Source organism: Phaethon lepturus, unplaced genomic scaffold (genome assembly GCF_000687285.1).
Source record: "Phaethon lepturus isolate BGI_N335 unplaced genomic scaffold, ASM68728v1 scaffold10997, whole genome shotgun sequence".
In the NCBI taxonomy this organism is placed as follows: domain Eukaryota; kingdom Metazoa; phylum Chordata; class Aves; order Phaethontiformes; family Phaethontidae; genus Phaethon; species Phaethon lepturus.
Window position 1 is genome coordinate 6,157 of NW_010554073.1, and position 22,105 is coordinate 28,261.

Sequence of the window (22,105 nt, forward strand, 5' to 3'; positions counted from 1 at the left end):
TTATGAAGTTAAAGGAACGGATCCTCAATTACAGAAGGCCAGCTCTGCCACCTTTTAAGAAGTGCTATCTGAACCTTTTATAGACTGTTGTGTGAGGAAGTAGTTCAAGGCCTGATCCAGAGTGAATCACTATTTTCTTATCCAGAACATAAACCAGTGTGTTTTCAAGGGTTCTTTTGAGACTCCAGTTTTTCCCCCTTCTCTTCAAGTGTTGTCCTTCAGCTGTCACTTTCCCTTTTCTGTGAAAGGATGGGCAAAACTCTTACTGGAACAGAGTACTGGCAACCTCTCAAAGTCTTGATTGCACATTTTGGCTACAACCTGAAATTTCCATGTGCTTCCCTGAATTTTGGGAGGTTGAATGTCTTGAAATACTTCTTTTTCTTTGTTTATCAGATGATTTCCAGTATTTTCTGTGGGCAGAAGTGCCATAAACACAGCTTTTTTTGGTTTTCTCTGTTTCCTGTTCTCTTCTGTACTCCCAGAACCATAGATGTGTTTAATTTTAGATAGCCATTGAAAGTGAAGCAATTTAGTGAGGCAGGTTTGACATCCCAGATCACCTTCCTCTGAGCAGAGAGCTCTGACCATTAGGCTGAAGCCAGGCTCCTTCCTGCTTGTTTTACCTCCTAGCAGCATTCCTGAGCAGTCCACCATCAGCATGAAAGAAAAGGAGAATATCTTCACACCCAGAACCCAGCAGCTTTGTACTTAGGATGCCTTAGGGTGCAGGACCTAGGGATTCATCCTCCTCCTATTTCCTGAGGCAGAGGACTGTACCCCTGGCCTTTACCACAAAATGTGGAATTTAATCCACTACCTCTCTTCAAGAGGCAGAGTGGACACAAAGGTACTTGCTTTGAGGCCCTGATCTGAGTGGCTGTCTAGACATATCCCCTTCCTTATCAGCTGGCTCTAGATGTTTCCTTAGTGTACATTTAATTGTGTGCAGATGGGTATATTCACTCTTTATAAGGAGTATATCTTAATGTAGGCTTTTTGACTTATCCTCTGGAGGACATGGGCAAGATCCATCTCCGCTAATCTTTCAGGATATATCTGCCATATTCCTTGACCTCCCAAGAAGCATCATTGTTTCTACACAGAAAAGTTGCCATACAGAATTTGAGAAAACTGTTTGTCCAGGAAGTTTGGTGACCTGGTGGGAACTGCCATCGAGCAATTCCCTATAGCTGCTGCATTCTGTGCAGTAGGGCAGAGTATAGAGAGGAATCATGGACCCCGGAAACACTGGATTTGCTCTGTGCTTTGCTGTAGACCTGATGATTGTAGGAAGCCTGACGGACTCACTGTGCATGCACTTTACATAAACTTTGTGTTTGTACAGTAAAGATGCGTCCTAGAAACATTGAAGTTATCCTGTCTCTGCTACAGAGCGCACAAACACCTATTTCTCTCATGGAAATGCCAGTCAAAAGTGTGGTGGCCTTGAGATAAGAGATGCAGCTGTGTTTCTCATTCAGGACAATTTTTACCCCTTCCCTGTCTGTCCGTGTCTTCCTCCACGCCCCCATTCCCCCCAAAATTTTCTTTGTCTGTATTTCTTACAGCAAGAAGTAAGAAATCCTTCCTGACCGTCTCTGATGTACGTATTCAAACCTGTGAGGTATTTGGTACAAGGTAGCTGGAATCCAGTAAGAATCAGTTGGGCTTCAGTAAAACCACTGTTCAGAATTGGTCCTCTTCACTTTGGGTAACAGTAACTGCAAAAATTATGAAGTGTTTCCACAGTGCAATGAATTTGTTTTGTTCTACTTCCCTTTTTCCAGTTCTGCATAATATACATACAGCTTATTGGTTACCTTGTTAAAATGCTTTTAATATATAAAGAGTTCTATAAATCCCTAAAGCTGGTATTGTAAACCTGAAACCACTTTAAAGATTGCTTAGAGTTGAAATTAGTGATTATGTTGTACTAGGGCCTGTGCATATCCCAGGAATGGATTCCTGCTCTAACAACATACAGTGTTGAGTTAGATACGGCTTCTGGTCCAAAGAAATCACAGCCCTAGTAGACCAAGTAAGGGCACAGTAACAGAATATATAAGCAGTGTTCACAAATGTTATGATGATTTAAAGTGTGTTTACTCCTTAATTCTTTAGGAGGGATTTGAACAGGCGGGCATTAGTCAACTGGAAAGGCAGAAGAAGCAACAGGCTGGGGAAAGGGAGGCTCAAGATAGCAGAGAAGAAAATGGAAGAAGTATAATGACTGTGAGAAGCGACAGGGCAGAGGCTTTGCCAGGCACACAAAAAAGGGAGGTGGAGTAGAGTCACGGCAACATCTATCCGGACCAGGGAAACAGCAGAAAATAGCAAAATAATCCATAGGTGTCCTTAGCCTGTGGTGGAGGTGGGCTGCGGAACCAGCTGTGGCTGCATCGATGGGTCCTAACAAGCAGCTGGCTGGACTGGAAATCCTTTCTCCCCCCAAACCTGAACGGGTTCAAGATCCTCCACAGAAGCAAAGGGTTCACTCCTACACAGTTATGGATCTGGGAACTCATCATCCTTATTTCTTTCTTCTATCCCAGTGCTTGTAGGAACTTGGGTTTCTATGACATAGTGAAATACTCCCAATGTATTTCAAAGTAGCCTGCTGTCTAGCGCATGATAGGTTGGAAGAGGTACATGCTCAGTAGTTTTAGAAAATGAAGTATTTGTTCATTCTTTCTGAAGAACCACAACTATAGATTTAGTAACAGAATTCCAGGATTATTAGGTAGTTACTTAAATGTACTTACAGTACTTTATTCTTTGAAACGTTCAGGTCGTTGATCTTTGATCGCTGTGTTTGCTTTGCCAAGATTTCTGCAATGCAAAAAGGGAAACTGTCAGGCAAGAATATTTTTACAGTTTATTTTTCTTTCTCCTCTGAAGGTCAAATGGTCTTTCCTATATATAGCTACTACAGTGGTTGACGATTAATTCTGATAACTTTTGAGTCTATACCTCTGAAACGTGCCATGTTTTGAGAGGGGTACCTTGTGCTGGTGTCTGTCTCGGGGCTATTCTTGTCCTTTGGTGTGGTAGTCTTTATTAAGGAGGAAGGGTAAATTCAGCCCTTGTGTTTAAATCTTCAACAATTTCTACTTCTAAGATTCTGAGAAAGCAAAAGGTCAGAAAAGAAAATGAAAAGGGCAAAGTAAATAGCCCCAAAAACTGTCCACCTCCCACCTTTCTTCTTTTTGCAGCTCAGTACAGCATACAGCATAATTTGATATCCACTAGTCTAACACCAATTAACTTCATAAAGGTCCACTCCTTTTTGGAGAGCTCTGACAACATAGAAAAAGGAGAGCAGGCTGCCTCCTTAGCCAAGAGTCTTCCTGGAGAGACAAGGACTAGAAATCTCTGTGTCCTCTGGGCTTAAGATTCAAAGTCTTTTTCTAGTCCTGATACAGTTGGGCAGAGCTCTTTAAAAATGTATTAACTCTGTATCTTCTTTTATTTCCTCCCTGCCCCCCAAGCCTCTCCAACCCTATCTGGCCATTACGTGTGTCCTGCACAGACTTGCTCTGTCTTCACATTTATGATTGAAACATATTTACTTTGCTAATAAAAGTCATGAAGCCAACCCTGTAGAAAGGAACACCTATATTAAGGAAGAGATTGGTGGATTGTCAGGTTTCCTAGCTGAACAGTGTTGGCAACCCTTGTTTTGGGTATTTGACCTTTGAGTATTTGTTAAGCTGAAGAGTATTACAACTCTGAAAGAATGAATCCTCCAGCCTGAAAAGTCTAGTCATATGTTCAGAAAGGTATTGGTCACTGTTCTCAACAGCAGGGGAAAGTAAGCATGATCTTGACAGCATCTGGGTTTCTTGGACACCAGGAACATGTTCCTGTCCTCTTCTTTCACTCACTGGTGGCTGCCTTGTTTAGCCATGACAAACTACTGTAGAGATCTGCATAGGCTCATAGACTTCTTACGTATTCCCCTTCTTTTTGCTGCTTAAATATCATGCCTGTGTCTAGTGGTATGTCATCCTTTCACAGTTCCCAGCTTTATCAGTCTGTTAAATTTCCTAAATGATAGTCTTTACCAGAGTTCACAAGATTGACAGTGGTTACATTATTTGAGAGTATTGCTGGTACTTAACAGTCTTTGTAATTTTCTGTTGCTTGCAGGATGGCAGAAATGTTTTCTACCATATATAAAATCTAAAAAAAAAAACCCCAAAGTTATGATTCCTTATCTTTAATGTAGTCTAGTGAATATGTTTGGTGCACGATTTCCTTACTTGCAGCTATTAGGACTGAAAGTAGTTTCATAAATAGTTTATTTTCTGTTTCATTTTCATGCACATGCATGGGGAAGAGAAATGAGAGTGCCAGAAATATAGTGTGAGTAATAATTCTTGCCAGATGAGAAGTGGGAATGGATTGAGGAAAAACTCTGACAGTCTGGTTTTGGTGAAACTTCTCATTTAGTTAGAATAGAATAAAAATGGTTCTGATAAAGATGAGATTTCCCTGCCCTTGAATTTTCTTAACACTCACACCATGTATTCCCATATCACAGATTTTTGTGGGTTGGTGGGTTTTTATTTCCATCAAGCATGTTCCTTCTTTGAATTTTGATCTTACTCTTTTCATGCTGTAACAAGTTCTTTCTCTGTTTTTCACAGACTGTTTTTGAGAGGAACTGTCAATCTGATGACTGTGCTGCTGATTTGAAACTTCAGGGTAAATTATTGCTGTCTAGGTGAGTAGGTGAACTTTTTTCTCTATTTTTGTTTCTTACATGCTATTGTTCCATTCATTGTATGTAAGATGGCACTGAAAAATCAGAATACAAACACAGACTTTTTATATGGAGACTAGAAGGATGATGACAGTGATATTATCTTTAGTGCAGAAAGGTCTTGAGATGTACACAGAATCTGAACTCCTGTGCACATACATACACAAGACACCTTCACCTTCCCAATTACAATAGGCAAAACTGGAGAAAAAAAATAGCATATCAGAGAGGGGCAGGGAAAGTAAAGATGTGTGCTCAAATCAAGTACCGATGTGGACCAATTTCAAAGACGATAAAATACTGCTTATGACATGGTAAGAGTTCAAACTGCCTGCAGAAAGCAGTTTTGTTCAGAAGATGTCACATGGAAGGTTAAAAAAAAGCCCTTCAGAACATGGAAAATTATCTTCTTCAAATTATCTTTTTCTGAACTTGTAGTTTTGCTAACTCTCCTGAAATACTGCTGCTCTTTTGTCAAATTATTCTTGTTGGTAAATTGGGGAGGTGTATCTGATTTCACTTTCTTCTGGGATAATAAACCTCATCAAATAGACCAGAGGTGAAGTTTATGTTCTGTCCCTTGTGAATGGTGATCCTAGGAAAATGCCTATTGTTTTTCCAGGATGAAGTTATTCAATTTCGGGATAAATCAGGCTAAAGGTGAACTTTACACATCACTTCTGTTTCCTTTTTTTCAGCATTTTTAGCACATTTTTAGAAATGGAAGTGCTGATGCGAGTTATTTAATTGTGTGCCAGAGGTTTTGCTGTTTGACAGAGATGCTTTCTGTGAAATGCTTTGCTTTCAGGAAAGTGAGGGGAAGAAAATCCCCTGCTTTGGGGGAAAAAAAAAGGTGGCGAGGGGGGAGAAGTAATAGTCAGGAGATACACACATGTTTTATGTAAGTCTACAGCGTGCTGTAACTGTACTTGGAGACAAAACTGAACCAGAGACAAGTCTGAGAAGTTACGGACTTCTCCAGACACGACTGAAGTCCACAGGAATGTTTCAGGGGATTGGCTGGGAGCAGGGTTAGGTCTCAGGTTGCAGAGTCCGAGCTTTGACTGCGATTAGTCTGGATTTTTGACCTTTCATTCAATCTTCATGGTGAGCAAAATCTGTTGAGAGCTGGAGATGTCTCTGTGCAGATGAGGGAAGCCAATGAGGGATTTTGTCCTGCAGCTGAGGAATAACCAATAAAAAGAAAAGTATGGGACAAGTCCTAAAAACTTGTCAGTCAGCGTATATAGTCACAGCAGTAAGAGCTATGTTCATGATTAGAGCATTAGACTGTTTATTTTTATGGCTGCTGTTTCTACAACTGTCAAAAAAGCTTAGGATATTCAAATACAGTTTCTATGTTTGTATAGCAAAATGTTGAACAAATGCTCTTCAAACCTTTATGCAGTGATACTCTGAAGTCCTGTTTGAAATAAACAGGATGTCGTCAAATCCATCAAGTCTGCACAGAATGGGTTTTCTTTAGCTAAAGGGCTGGGTAAGCTTTAGTTATTGAGAAACATAACACAATGGGAATCTTTAAAGAAAACAGATTTTTTTATTATTATTATTGCATGTAAAACTACAAAAACATGCTATGGATTCTGATTTTAGAGAAGTGCCTGTCTTGAAGAATATGGTAATTTTTTCAGCCCCATGGGTTTCATGATAAAGAATCCGATCAGTGTTTTTCCACATTATTCCTGTTTATGCTAAATCTGTGTACCAAGCATTTTTTTATTTGTAGAAAGAGCAAAAAAGATGACTCATTTTTTACTATCTGCACTAAACAATTGACTTCATTGTTAGCAAGGTTATGGCAATGCCTTTGTCTAAATAATCACGTCTGACTAAATTTCATGGATTTATTATTGGAAATAATGCAATTAATGACACACAGATACATTGGATTGAAATAGGATGTTTATGGGAAGGCAATGGTAAGTGCTGTCTCAGATCTGTTGCAGCTCTTTGAAGATGTCACTGGACGTGTGGATAGGGTGATCCAGTTAAGATCATCTGCCTGGGCTTGCATAAGACTTTCATGGAGTTTTTTCACCAAAGGTTCACAAAGAAAGTAAGTTTCCCAGGTCTGAGAGGAATGGTGCCCGACTATTACTACCTAACTAAAAGGTAGTCAACAGAGGGAAGGAGTAAATAATTTGTTTTCCTGGTGGAGAAAACTCCGCAAGTGCTTGTGCTGGGGCCGGTGGTATTCAGCATATTCATAAATGATCAGGGAAATAATCTGCTAAAAATGAATAGCATGGTGATAAAGTTTGCTAATCATAGTAGACTATTCAGAGCAATGAAAAGAACAAATGAGGAGGTGTGTTTTCATGAAGTGTGTGACTAATCTGTGGATTTTACTGTTGAGTATGTTGTAAACTCTGAGAGTTTACGTGGTAGAGAAATGGCAAATACAAATGCTGGAAGCTGCCTAAATGATCATCAAAATAACACTCTGTGCTTGCCTTGTTCTTCTGTAGGCCTCTCGCTTTTACATGGTTGGATACAGGATTCTCTGCTAGATGGACTGACTTGGTCTGACTGTTCTTACATACTTTTCATGAATTTATAGCATGTTAGAGACGAAAGTTGTGCAGAGAGCTATGTATTGGAAGTTCTAGTTTTGTCCATCACTATATATAATACACTTTCAAACACATGCTAGTTAGACCATATATGTGCATAAGAAGTTAGCTCACATTACATTATCATCAAGAGAATTGCTTACCAGCTCAGGAAGTGCACAAGCTACCCCAATTTAGAGCTCACCTGGGATGCGTTTGAATCACTAGAATTACCCGGTTAGAAGATTGCACCCAGCTTTGAAGATGCCAAACCCGTATTGCAAATGACTAGTAGGAAAACCAGCCCATGCTAGCAAGAGCTAACCAGGTCTGCTCTGATTTTGCTTTTCTTGGGATCCTCCTTCTCTTCTGAAAACTTATTCACGTGCCTTCAAATTGGGAGCACTGCACTTTGATAAATAACAGATAGACAGCCCGGGATGTTAACACTTGGTCTAGGTAATGACCTAATATATGGCCATTTATCCAAAGTGCTCGAATCAAGCAAATCTGCATGTGTAAGTTAGAAACTTCACTGCTGTTCCAACCAGATATGATTGGGTTTGCCTCGTTATTTCCAGTTGTTGGGGTGCTGCTGCATATGGAAACAGCGCTGCTGGGCAAGCTGAAACCCTCCACTGTGAAGTTGGAGAAGAGGGTAGGGTAGGAGTTCTTGAAAGTGGACGATGACAAAAAACCTTAAAGCCTTCTAACTCTGTCTGGAAGCTTTTGCAAGGATTTGGGAGGGTGGCGGTGGGATGTGGTGGTAATTCTGTATTCTGTTTTTTTGAATGCCTCTGTTATAGTGAAAGATGTCTTTGGAGACTTGGGCTGAAGACCAGGGGAACATGTTATACTGGAGTGAAGAGAATGCATTATTAGAATGCATTTATTCTGGAAAGAAAAAGGTTTGTTTTCAGTTAACAGATGAATCTCTTTAAGGCTTGTCCACCTTCATTAGCATCAGTTTGCATGTAAACCCGTCCCAGCGTCATGAAGGGATTGTGGAACAAGAGAGCCAAACTCTTCCTGCTTGTGGCAGACGGCAAGAGTCATGGACTGTGGCTTGGCAGGTTCAGACTGGAGATTTGGAAAAACCTTCTTGTGTAGGCAGTTTGTGCTGCATGGGAATGAGGTGCGCAGAGACTGCGTGCTCTGCCGTCGTGGGTTTCAGGACTTGGCTAGATAAGGTCCCTGCTGACCTCAGCTGTTGCTGGCAATAGTCCTGTGTCGAGGAGGATGAGGATGGATTGTATGACCTCTAGAAATCCCTTCCAACCAACTTTTCTGCAGTTTTCCAACTTGCCTCTCTGTAACCTGAGCAAAATTGCCTGAAGAAAAAACAGCTCTTCTCCAACATGGAAACACCTGCCTAGGATGGTGATGGGTATCTTCCAGCACTGTGGCTGGAAACCTGCCTGTGGGACTCCTCACCTCTTGCTGATGCCACCTCTGCCAGCAAGAACATGCAGCATCACCAGAGGGGACAGTAATATCAAAGGCTGGACCTGGCAATGCAAACTGTGGGGATTAACTTTCTACAGCAGACATTATGAGACAGCATGTAAACAGCTACAGTGGTGTGTGCTAGTATTGCTACAAATGATCTCTTTAATGGTTGGCCCGAACTTATAGCAGTATAACTGTTTGTTAGCCTAAAACTACAGATGGCAACTTAAGAGTAAAGAGAAAGGAGCTGTGGAGTGTGCTGGGGACTTGGTGAAGGCAGTGTTGGCGGAAACTGAAGGAGCAAAAGAAAGGCATGTCCTCTTTCCAGTCATGACTGTTTTCAAATCCATTTTTCTTAAAGCATAAACATGTGAGGTTTTGGCAGCACAGAGCAGAGAGTCTACTCATTGCCTCCCCTTCAAAGTCTCCAGTGTTAAATCTTGTGGCTGTCATAGGAGATAGCAAAATCTGGCACTATCCATGCCATAATGTCCGGGGGGTGGGGTGGGGTGAGGACATTTCTAAAGGAGGAGACTTAAAAGTATCTTAGTGTAAAGAAAGTATTTATGTATTGTATACGGGTAACTTTAGTGATGCAATCTGAAACCATAAGAGAAATAAGAATAGAATATTTTGTAATAAACTTTATTTTTACAGCCATAGGTTTGGGACAGCAATAGGAAACCAGTTTTCCTTTCCAGCAATCCAATACTGAAAAACAAAATGCAATTAGAGAGTGTTCTGTTAGCTATTATTTTCAAATATTGTTTAATAATAAAGATATATTTATTACATATCATGCTGTAATGTGGTATGTAATGAAGTTCAGCACAACTTCAATGCCTCACTCCGTTTTCTCAGCACAGCAAATGTCTTTTCCATCAGGTTTCTGTAGCAAATAGCACATTTTTATTGAACCTCTCCATAGCTACTTGTTTAGAAGCTGAACTGCATCTGTTTCCTCAACATGTGCTGGGGGAAACTCTGAAGTAGGTAGGTGTTCTGTAGAAGATTAGACCTCCCTAGCCTTTAAAATCTGCTAATCCATTCCTCTGGTACTTTATATGGGAGAAAAGCACTCTAGTCTTTTAAGAAGAACCTGAAAGTGCTGAGGGAGCAGTGCTGACGGGAGCACACATCTTGTCTGACGTACCAAGGCAGTTTCAGGTCCTGAGCTGATGCCTATCCGTCTGATTGGCACTCTGCAAAGGCAACGGTAGTTATCAAGCCCTGTTTAGGCTGTAATGGGCACCAAGTGAAAACCGTGGAGAAGACATTTGAGTAACAGTTGGGGGTGTTTGAAAAAACAGACTTTCTTCCAGCTATAATAAACAAACCAGCTAAAAAGACCAGAGCAGAATGGGTGGTAGCCTCCCTGCAAGATGCAGCTAGGAAGGAAATCCTGTATGGCTGTGCAAATATACTGACAGCCTGTGTGTCACAATGAATAGAGTGGCTTTACCGAAAACAAACAGTACAAGAAGAAGGATGATGTTGCACATGTCATGTAGCTGCTGTGTTCCAACACAAGCTGTGCACATGGTATGTAAATCAGGTTGTAAGCACAGGACTATGAGCCCCCTTGGATAGAAAATCCTGTAAATACTGCTATAATAAATATTATAGCAACAGAAAATACTGTAATAAATATTGCTATTCCTGAGAAGGTTCCAGGAGGAAGTCTGTCTTCCATATATTTATGTGACATGAGGTTATCCTTCATCTGTCATTAGAAACAGAATTACTCACCCATTGGAGTGCTTCTGAGTGATGTTTGGCTGCTTGGAATAAGCAGCTTGCTTTTATGTATCGGTTTAGAGCATCCTTAACAGCCACCATTCATTAGACTCAAATTTATATTCTTCTCCTACCGCCTGGCTGGGGTTCCCATATGTACTGCTGCAAATTATTTATTTTGAAAATATGAAATTGGAAGCAAAAGTCATACAAAGCCAAAGGGGGGACAGGTGCATTTTGCAGACATCTTCAAGGTTTTTCAAATTTTGGGGTTTTTTTTTGAGTTGGAGTCAATGCTCTTAAAAGTTCTCTTGTGAAATGGGATTTCTGAGAAGTGCTCTTTTCCAGTTAAAAGGTCAAGTTTGTGACTTGGGCTGTTTCTGCTTCTTTTGGTCCCTCTGGAATTAGCCAGAGAATGGACAAAACCCCAGTCTTTAAAAATTTTCATTGAGTTTGAAATGTTTCCATTTTTCTGAAATGGTAATTGATGAAGAAAAAGTATTTTCCAGTATCTTCTGGTCAGCTCCACAGAAAGTTGGTGGTTTTTTCTTTTTTTTTTCCTTCTGTGACTTACTAAAGGATTAACATGTTTTCTGCCAGCTGTCCTTTTGTTTCTGTGATCACTTTTGTCTTATGCATGGCTCTGTATCTGATAGGCAGTTAAATGATTTGATGTGATATTTTGGGATGTAATCTCAAAGTACTTAATCCAGGCCTCACTGAAAAGACCAGGGAGAGTATGTACCACCACCATGTGGCTCCCCCCAGCCCTTCAGCTTACAACTCTGAAGTTTATAAGCATATTATTTGTATTAGTGAAAAATGAATAATTTCACATAGGTGATTTAGCTATGCAACTGCAAAACTGGTTGTTTCGCAAATGCTGTGCATAGATGCAAGGATGAATATGCTCGTGGACCTATTAAAATCAGTGGAAGGACTCCCTCTGGTTCACTGGGCACATCATCAGACATTGGTCACCTGGATTTGAAAAATGAACCTCAGCAGTTTTATATTGACTTGTCAAATTATTACAGAACCTGAGCTGAAGGAATTCAGAAATCATAAATAAAAACATGTGTTATGACAGCTTTGTCCAATTTGCTTTTCCCCAGCACAAGATGTAACACCACAGAACATAGGTTAGTGCAGTAACAGTGCCGCAAGTCAGTGTCTTCTGGAGGAAGGAGCAATAATATAAAATTTTGATGAGAAAGTTCAAAACTTTTTGAGTGCATCTCATGAATATAGTAGTGTTTTATAAAAAAAAAATTAATGAGGGTTTTCACTGATCACAGGCTTTTGCAAACCCATGGAGAAAAGCTGCAAGCCTGTGGTTTTATGTGGGAAGCAAAGCTGTTTCATAAATTTGACCAGGTTCACGCCTCAGCGCTTATCTTCCTTTGATCACACAACGGGGATTTGTTTCCAGAGAGGCCTCACGTTTCATGGCATGCCTGTTGAGGTTTTATGCCCCTGAAGTGCATCTTAACAAAACAGTCGTGATGAGGAAAAACAATATCCTTTCATTTGGAGCTTAATTACGTGCTCTGATAATATCTGTTTTTCCCTTCCTCTTCATTCATAGCAGATGAAGAATTTGTTTTCACTTATTTTATCTTTTATTGAACAAACACTTCTTTCAAAAATATTTTTGATTTTTACCCTAGACAGGCTACCCTAAATAGCTGAGCTGCTCAGATGGAGCTAATTTTCTGCTTTACAAAAAACAATCAAAGAAAAATGAGGAAATGCTATGGTTTAGCATTTTTAGTGCTAGGGGAGTGGTCTTGAGCTTTCAGTCAAGACCTTGTGTGTATAAAGCTGTGTGTACCAGCATGGATATTTCCAACTCCCAGGACACAAATACAGAGCCGTGGCTGATCCCACTGCAGTCATGTGCTGCCCACTGGTTACTTGGTCATACCGCAGTGGTGTCCTAACTTGTGATCTTTTTAAACTACCAGAAGAGTTATTTCCAGGGAGGAACCAACGGCATACCATTGGAAAAATGGATATGAAGTAGCTTGCTTTCTGTTTTCTCAAAAAGTCATACCAAGTTTCACATTGTGATTTAAGTGATTTCATAAATTATAGTGTTGTTTAATGTTATTTCAAAGCAATTTGCTGTACTGTAAAAGGGTGCAATGAAAAAAATTCTTATGCCATTTCACGTACATTAGTACATTTGTAATTCTGTTTGGAATTTAGTCTTCAGGGTGAATCCAGGAAGCAGAATTCTGATTTCTAATTTATATTTACTTTTATTTGTCTTTTACCTACAGACAGTTCTTAGTGTATTGAATGCTGCATTTGTGAGGCACATGGAAAACTTTGTTGTAGCTCATCCAGGATTGGATTTACAGTTTCCTGGAAGGGCTGCCCAGCAGAGCCCGCAATTAATCAGGATGTAGCACAAGTTGCAGTGGGAGCATCGTCTCAGGAAAGAATGAATGTTTTCCCTTGTTGAGGGTGAATGGGGATGAAGGAATGGTTTCTTGGTTTCCATCTGGTTAGTTGCGCTCAGAGCTCCATAAATCTCTCCCAAAATAAATAAATAAGTCCAGTTTGATAGGAGTGGGCAGTCCTGTTCCTTTTGAACATGTGATTAAACCCATATGGATGGTAATAGAGCTATCAAGTGATGAGTGGAAACGAACCTCAGTAGTCCACATCTCATATAAGAATACAGATTCCCAATCTCTATTTTCTACTAACAGACCACTGATGATCAGTCAGGGATACTGTACAAGCCAGTCTTGTCACTTCTTAAATGCTGGTTTTGTTTTGCAAGAATCACTTGACTGTATCTACTGGAGTAGGATTTTGCTGTAGACCCTAAAGAGATGTTGTTTCATATAATTTGAATTCATTGCTGAACTAATGTATAGCCTGGGCCTCCTTGTGAACATCTCAACATCAGTCTTTTATGGGCCTAATGATAAGTCACCATATTGTTTTTTGCTCTAGCAACCAAAATATAAAGCTAGCAAAACAAAAGCTTAACGTCAGGCAGCGCTGTCAAACATTAGCTGCCTCCAGAGGTGGAAGTTCTTAATGCTGTACAGACCACAATGAGAAGCAGATGCACCATTGTTCTGTATTTCCAGAATACATCCTGGCTGATGCATATATGCATATGTCTGTATATATAGACGCTTACACACATACTCTTTTGTCATGCAGCTACATGAACTTTTTCTAGTAATACATCCTGCAGTTACAAAATCTGGTAAGGCTGAGGTTCTTCACAGGTCACCAGGTAAATCATCTTGCTGCTTTTGCATGAGCTATAGAGGAAATGTGCTGATATATGTATATGCTGCTTATTGTGTTTGACATCTAGATGTAACCTATTCCTGGCTTGTAACACCTGATACTGCAAAACAAATTTCCTAAAGTAACAAACCTGTACTGTTTCTAACATTTCATCTCTGATTAAAACATTTCATCTCTGATTAACTGCCTTTTATTGACCTCTGAAAGTGACTGCTGGATAGGGGACCGGTCTTTTTCTCCCTCATCGATGGTCAGCTGAGTATGCTTTTTAAATTACATATTGCACTCCAGCATCCCAGGAATGGGACAAACAATTGAAGATACATAATAATAGGAAATCTATTTCTGAAGGCATAATTTCTATGGTAAATACATGGTTTGCGTGATGACTTTGTTAATGATCTAATTCCTAGAAACAGTACGTTAGAAGGTGCTACCGATTCACTCTCAAATTTCAGGCCCAGATGTGTGGTCAAGAATCACCTATCTTAACAGAGCTCTTCAAGGATTTTAACAAACTGGGAAGAGAGAGGTTTTTTTCTTTACATCAGGCTGATGCGTGCAACTTTCAGCTGCGTGCCTGGTACCATTTATCTTTTGCATTTCTTTCTGTCCCTAGTAACTAGTTTTTGTGTTCCAACCTTAGGATGCTTAGGATTACACACACATGCCGCGATAACTTTGTCCCAGGGGCACAGTACCATTGATTTCAAGGATGTTGCTAAAAGATGTTGGTTTGTATATGTGTCTGCAAGGGTGAAAGATTAGATTAGAGCTTCTGTAGATGTTGTGCCTCATCTTGCTTTCATGTGACAGTTTCATAAACCAGGGTAGCTCCATTCAAACCAACAGCTGCTCCCTGGAGTAAACACTGTGTGAAAACAGAGGTGGCTCTTTCCCCGTTGATTATTCAGTTCTGTTTATAAAGAGTTGTGAACATCTAGGTACAATTGAAATTACTGATGATAATAAAAGGTACCAGATTTCTGTAGGGTCATAAGATAAGGGGTATTTTTATGTGGATGTTGTGCCCTGCTCTGTGCTTTTTACTTAAAAGTTTGAAGACACAGGTGGCTGGGAGTTATATCTATTGCGTAGTTATAGGGGATTTACGTGGAGAAACTACGTTTGGGGAAAAGAGGACAATTTCTAGAGAAGCTTTGAATGTATGGTAACTAACTGTAACTAGAAATCACACTGTTGTTTCAATATCATAATAAAGGGCAAAAAGGATTTCCTAGAGTGTTTTTTCTTCCCCATTGTTTACTACTACTCAAAGGCATTCATTTTTAAAATTAAAGTGTAGGAAGGATGGAAATGGTAGCTCTCTGTGCCATGTTCCTGAATTGCAATATATAGGAACTGAAGTGCCAGAGACTGCAGCTCTGCTCCAGAAGGGTACTGGCATGAGCAATTCCACATCCTTGGCCCTGGGCTTGCTGCAGTAGGCACTTTTTTCATATGGCACATTTGGTCCCTTCCTATGGGGAAACATTGGCACATCATTACTCAATCTTCACAGGGAGTGATTATTGGCATGGTGTTATTCCCAAACTGTGCTCTGCTGGCACAGAACCTCAGCTGACCACTCCTCGAATTGTCTATTATGTTTTTCCAGTCACCTCATGTTACCTGCTACTCAGAGCACACTGGAAAGTTTCCATGTGAGAAATAAAGCGATCATTAATGAAATGATCTGGTGGGCTCAGAGCTAGTTTACCATAGCTGGTTTAGTGCATCTCAGGCTATGGTCATCACCTGCATGAGGTCTTTTAGCACCTTTGCTAGTGTAGGCTGCAGGGTGAGAGGGGGAAGGCAGCAGCTCCAGTAATGCAGAATAAGCCAGGATACCTTGCGTGTTTGGCCGAGTCCTTAGTCTAGATTGGCTGTGAGCTTTACAGCGAGGACTGACCTTGAACCCACATGCAATGGCACGACAATATAACCAAGCGGTGTAAAAGCCCATGGGTTTGCTCCCTGTGGGGTTGTTTAAAATTTTTACTTGGTTTGGATTTCTTTATGGAGCTGCTACCTCTCAGTTTTGCACTGAGACATCAAATGAATTCCCAGAAGATCAGCTGAGGGTTTCAACTTTTCCTTGGCCCTTGAGGTTGAAGTATTTGCAAAACTCCTCCCAAAGTTCAACTGACCGTGGAGCCTGTGATGAAAACCTTTCTCCTGTTGGGTTTTTAGGGTTGATGTCAAGAGTCCGTGGAGACAAAATTAATATTCAAGTATCATAGTAACTGTGAAGACCAACTGCAACACTGGTTGGTGAAGGTAGAAATCTGTTTGGATCTGTCACAGGACCAATGGTGTTGACTCTCACCTTTTACTGATTTAAAAGCAAAAGGTGGAACTCTAATCTGATAGAGGTAAAGGACACATGGGACTTTAGTTGTTTGAAGCATTTTTAACTACTTGCAGTCTAACTGACCCCAGCTGTAACTTCCACTGTCCATCGAGCAATAGCTGTGATTTATCCATGTAGGTGCCAATTTGCTGTAAGGAAAGAAAGGGTCCTAATATAAAAGGGAAAGTTGGTGACCCAGACCAACAGGGTAAGTGCGACCTCATCGCATTCCTTGCCCTATGTATGATCTGCGCAGGCTGAGAGGAAGCGCTAAATGCGTTTTCAATTTTTAAAAAAATTCTCTCTAGTGCAGGAAATAGAGAAATACATCCCTGTGTACTTTTTGGAATGTGGATTATGTCTCCCCTGACCCACATTAGTAAAAACACCAGCATTTTGGGGGGTGGGGAAATGAAATTTGCAGATCTTTTCAGTTTGCCTTTCCCAGCTGGTCATTCTTCCTTCACTGACAATAGTGCAGTGATGTGGCTCAGGCATTAACAAAGAGCATTAAAGCATGCAAAAAAGATGATACTTGTTTTATCCTGGAATTTAGTTTCCTTTTCTTATTCACTTAAGAGGAAAGCATTAACTATTTCTGTTTATATTTGATGTGTAGTACCATGGCCAGTGAATTCAAAACCGTGGCAGAAATTTGTAGCCCGATTTTCGGAATTGCTTGTTACCTGCAAGTCTGGGTCATGTGAATGAAAGCTGCAGGTATTTAGTGCTTCTGAATGTCACACTTCTTTCCCTTGCCATGCAAACATTGATAGCTTGACATCCTTCATGTGCTGTTACGTATCTGTGTACAGCTGTGGTTGCCTATATATAATGTATACATAAGTCCACAGTCTACCCAGAACTCTTATTCAGTTCATTCTTTGTGTGTAGTACCTGATGTAATGAGATGGTGGTGTTCTGTCCAATTAAGTGATTATATCTTGATTCTTTTCTTTTTTGTTTTTTTTTTTTTTTTGTTGTTTGTGTTTTGTTTTTTTTTTTTTTCCTTTTTTGAGTCTGGTTTTGTGGGGGTTTTTTAGCCTCTCTTCCTTGATGTGAGCAAGGTTATGAGGTCCATAGTGAAGATATTGGCAGCTTTACAGTTCTTATACAACAAAACATAAACTGAAAACCATTGCTTGATTACATTTCCTAAATTGTTTGACATACCTTGTTGAGTTGAAGGGGTGGCTTTAGTTTGCTTTCTTGTTTCTGGCTAGTGAGAACAGTTCTTTAATTGATATATTTTGACTTGGCAGCTGGGTTGCTTAACGTGCGGCAGGCACTGGAGGAGGGTGGCACCGAGTTGGTAGCAGAGCTTCTCCAGCACCACAGCAGGCTGTCCGTGCCCCATGACGTTCTCTCTCAAGCAGCAAACAGAGCCTGGGAGCTCCCCTGTGAACGGGGAGATTCCTAATCCTCTTCTCACTGCAAGTGAACCTGATTAATTCCAGATGTGCATAGACTTAATGACTCAGAAAGCTGCTCGCTTAAAATGGGACTTACAGCACAATCTCATGGAGCCTTTCAGAGAAAGAACTGAACCCCTCTGCCAGCCTAAAATCAGTGACGTTTTTCAGAGTTTACTAGTGTGTGAATTGTTTGTAGGAGCAACTACAGTGTGCGCTTAGAAAGTGGCATTTTCTTTGTCTGCTGAGGAAAATGTTGTTACAAACATAATTTTGGTATGATGCACTTTTAACAGAGGAGTGATAGCTTTAGAAAGGAGTAACACAACCCAATGGTGTTTATTTTGACATTATTTCTTGTGGGTTTAGTTTTAGTTTTAGTTAGGATTTCATTCTGACTATTTTTTTATTATTCAGTAGGAAGGAGAGTATTCTTGATTGTCTTTACGTTAAATCTCAAAGTGCTGCTACTACTAATTCAGAGATAATTCTGTAGCATGCATTGCATTTAGTATCAACCCTGCATCAGATAAATATCTTTTAATGTTCCTTTGCCTGCTAAGCAATACTTCCAGATTTTGCTAATGGGTTTGATAGATGTTGATTTAAGTTTTGACGTGATTGCAAGAAGTGAGATTATAAAGTTCATGAGAAACAATTCACAGTAATAAATGGTTGGTTTATTTCTTTGCTTCTAAATGTGCACTTTTGATTATTAGAAAATCGCAGTAGGTTGTTTAGCATCTTCATAATTTGTCTGCTTTTCAACAGTAAACATTGAGGTTGGGGCCAAAAGGTTAAATGCTTCCAAGTACTCTTACATAGCTGGGCCATTATTTTGGTGCATAAGGAGCAACAACACAAATTATTTGGACCTCTCAAACTAGTTTTGCAGTTGATCCTGTGCTGCATACACTTTTGCAAATGTTTATTTGCACTGGTAGTTGACTATGAGAATAAACTATAAAGTTTAGAAAGCAAAATGTCCAATTATAAGTAGGATTGGTTGGTGTCTGCAGTTGATTGTGAGAAAGCAAGCACATTTCCTGGAGACTTATATCTGCCTCATAAGAAGCTGTCATTAAACTGTAAGCCATAATTTTGGGCCTAATAAATGAAGATCATCATAAATGAAGTAAGTACAGGAAAAAAATATGCCATAAATATTGTCTGCGTTACATGGAAAAGTTACACTCCCAATCCACAGCCTTCAGCTTTAAAGCCCGAGTCTAGACCATCTTCCTCTGAACTTCTCACCAGAGCCCCGGGCTGCTTCAGTACCTACCTTCGGAAGCCCATGTCTAGAAAATTCTTGGCAAACGCAGGGAGATGGAGCCCAGCGAGCTCGTGTCTGCCTTTGGACTTCTGGTATGGCTGTGGTTGGCAGAAGATGCTGAACGGTTTCTAAGCACCGCATTCTCAGAAACCCCACTTTTGTGCAGATGCTCTGGCTGCAGTACCATGAGCAAGGCAGGCAAAGGAGGGCTGGTGGCAATGGAGGGACAGACTGCCTTTAAACACAGCTCTCATCCTGCACCCCAGCCATTTTCAGAGGGTGACTGACATGCAGAGGAGCAGCGTGTGCCGATGTGTATGTCCTTGGCACAGCCAATGGAAATTGGGTGAGTGAAAGGTGGCTTAGTTGGCTATGGATTTCTCCGTGCCGTTGCGTGCTGCTGCATGCGTGTTGTGCATGTGTGTTGTGCAACAGCATCTAGTAGAGTGGGTGGCACAAGGGTACATTTCCTCAGAGGTGGTTCCTTCTTTACTTTTGGGCTGGCTGTTGCCTTAGAAGAAATAATTGAGAGCATCTTCCTGCTGTGTGGCTGGAGGTCTCTCCCCTTTTCTGACCAGCTACTTAGTGTTTTCTCCAGGATCTATGGATAGTCTCAGATTCCAGTTATGATAACTGTATTCAATTTGATATTTTGGCTATTTTTGCTTATTTTTACATTTATACCTGGTATATTTCATATTATCTTTTACTGTACTTATAGTTGCTAGACCTGCAGATCTGTGCATTGATATTGTATTTTCTTGTGATTTATCTTTAGCCTTTATTCCTACTTGTTAACTCATCTTCTGGACAGCCTGGTATGATTAAATATCAAATAATGAATGTGTGTGTGAATATTTATATTTGCCGCTGTGTGCATATCTGTGTTCATAACCTGTAATGCCATATTACGATAGAGTATTGATTCATGACATATAGCTGTTATTTTAAATCAACCATTCCCTTGGTATTCCACTTGTAGAAAATTACTCCATCATGTTAGGTCTAGTATAAACACCTGAAGAATGATTAGTTATATTCAGTGGACATTTGTTGTACTTCCCATACATTTTTTCCACTTAGACCAGTTTCTGGATCTTATTTGACCCTCTTTTCCATTTTTTCTATTCATAGCATAAGTCTAAGAAAATTTTTCAGAAAGTTACTAGAATGTTAGAATAAGTTTGAATTATTGAGAGAAAAATTGAAATAGCTTGTGTATTTGAATGTGGGCATAATATCTTGCACTTGTTACATTTCCCTTGTACAATTACTTTACAGTCAGCTATTTTATTCTCACTAAAACTGTGTTAACAATAAGTCACATGAAATAGTTCCAAATGAGGATCGTGGGGTTTCCTTACAGTCACAAAAGGTGGTGTCAGAACCAGGACTCAGGAGCTGCTCGTTCCCAGTACGACCGCCCCACCATACATTGGCTGTACAGCACATTCCAGAATTACTGACTGATGAGCTTTTAAGCAGTTGAGTTGTGACACTATTGTAACAGGAAAAAAGAAGGACCAGAGTGTGAAAGTTGCCCACAGTTAAACCAGTGTAACTGTTTCTGCCTACAGTGTTGATGACAGAACTGCCTACCTGGCCCTGGGAGCGGTGAGGAACATCTCACTTAACATTTCCATCTCTAACGTTGGGGATGATGCCTACGACACCAATGTTTTCTTCAATTTTTCTGGGGAGCTCTTCTTCATCAAAATGTGGCAAAAGGTAAGAAAGGCCAATCTTGCTATGAGCAAGTCTCCTAAATTTAAGCCAATTTAACTACAAGATGTAGGAACAGGGGGTGGCCTGGTCCACACTGCTGAGACATTTGGAAGTTATTTCTGGTTATGCTGGGCTTGAATTTCTTCCAGGCTCTTTACTGAGTTTTTTTCTTTTGTGGATTTGATCTGTGTAAATCACACCCTTTGTGTTTCTGTAGAAGACACAGCACTGTTACTTGGGGAGCACAAATGAAAAAGAAAGACCATTTGGTTGAGGTATTAAGAGGTAGAGGGAGACTGGTTTGGAAACTGGTAGGGTACCAAATGGCGCTGAAATACAAAGGGTGCCTCTAGTTTGAGTGGTGCCACACTGCATTCAGCAGTCCTAGTCATCTCCTGACCTGAGCGCCTAGTTTTTTTCCTCATTGAAACCAAGATACAAAGCTGTTCTTTGCTCATGTCCTGCTGCAAGTTTGGGTTGTGGCCAAGGCACGTCACTGATCCAAGAGCTCAAAAGTGCTTTTAATTTCACCAACATGGAGTCAGGTGAATATTTTGAGGTTTAGTCTCCTTACATTTAGATTTAAATACTTGCATGTTTTCATTAGTATGAGTTCATTTAAAGTTGTTGAAATACAAACACTGAATCAAGCTTTTTGCAAACTGATGCCTGTGAAAGCTGTCGTGAGTGTGAGTAATGTGAAAATAATTGTACAAAACGGGAGCTGTACAGTTGTACCAACATTCTGTCTGTTCCTGCTTTTCACAGTTGTTTGTCTCTCTGCTGGAGCCATTTTGCTTTGTAAGCCATAAGAGCAATATTAAAAACAGTAGTACAACTGTTGCAAAGTATGGGATTAACTCAGTCATTGAACCAATGACCTTTTGGCAGTATTTGTTGTGTTTTATGGTAGATTTCAGTTATTATAAACCTCTTAAATTAACTCGTTACATGATAAAACATGTTAATTTCTTATACATGTTAATTCTCTTAGTGTTCAGTTTTGATTAATACAGTTGCAAGCCTCAGAAAGTTGTATTGTAAGCTTCATTTTCAGACATTATGTGCTGCAAGTATGCAGTTTATCAAAAGCAGGTGATAAAATAGAAATGCCTTACACCAATATGCAACTTCTCCTTAATGGAAGTTGTCTTTGAAGATGTTCAGGGTTTGGCTGAGCTCCCGTTGAAGTCAGTGGGAGGGTTTCCATTCCTTTGCACTGGAAGAGAAACAAAGCTTGACATGTTTTTTTAAAAGGTTGTTGTGGGTTTTTTATTTTTCTTCTGTGCTTACACATTGAATATTTTACACACACGGATTAACTGGAACATCAGTTGCCTTCATTGTTCTTCTTGGCCAACACTGTGAAGGAACAAGCTGAAGGTGATGTGCTGTTTCCCTTGGTATTTTACCTTGAGCCTGGGTCTAACAGCAGACTTGAAACATCTGTGCGGAATGCTGCCTAGAAGGAGCAGTTTCTGGAAGCAGATGACATTGTTGTAGACTTATCTCACTGCTCAGTGTGTCTTCTGC

General features: G+C 40.2%; 1 protein-coding gene across 1 annotated transcript in view; it reads left to right on the top strand.

The window, feature by feature from the left end:
* Positions 1 to 2,124: 2,124 nt before the first annotated feature.
* Positions 2,125 to 22,105, top strand: part of LOC104624364 (integrin alpha-9-like) — a gene marked incomplete at its 5' end in the record, with an annotated part of 96,781 nt that continues 76,800 nt past the window's right edge. The window contains 3 exons of the mRNA XM_010291714.1: positions 2,125 to 2,235; positions 4,653 to 4,729; positions 20,425 to 20,575. Of these exons, the coding sequence (XP_010290016.1) occupies positions 2,125 to 2,235; positions 4,653 to 4,729; positions 20,425 to 20,575 (339 nt within the window). The remainder of the gene's footprint in view (positions 2,236 to 4,652; positions 4,730 to 20,424; positions 20,576 to 22,105) is intronic.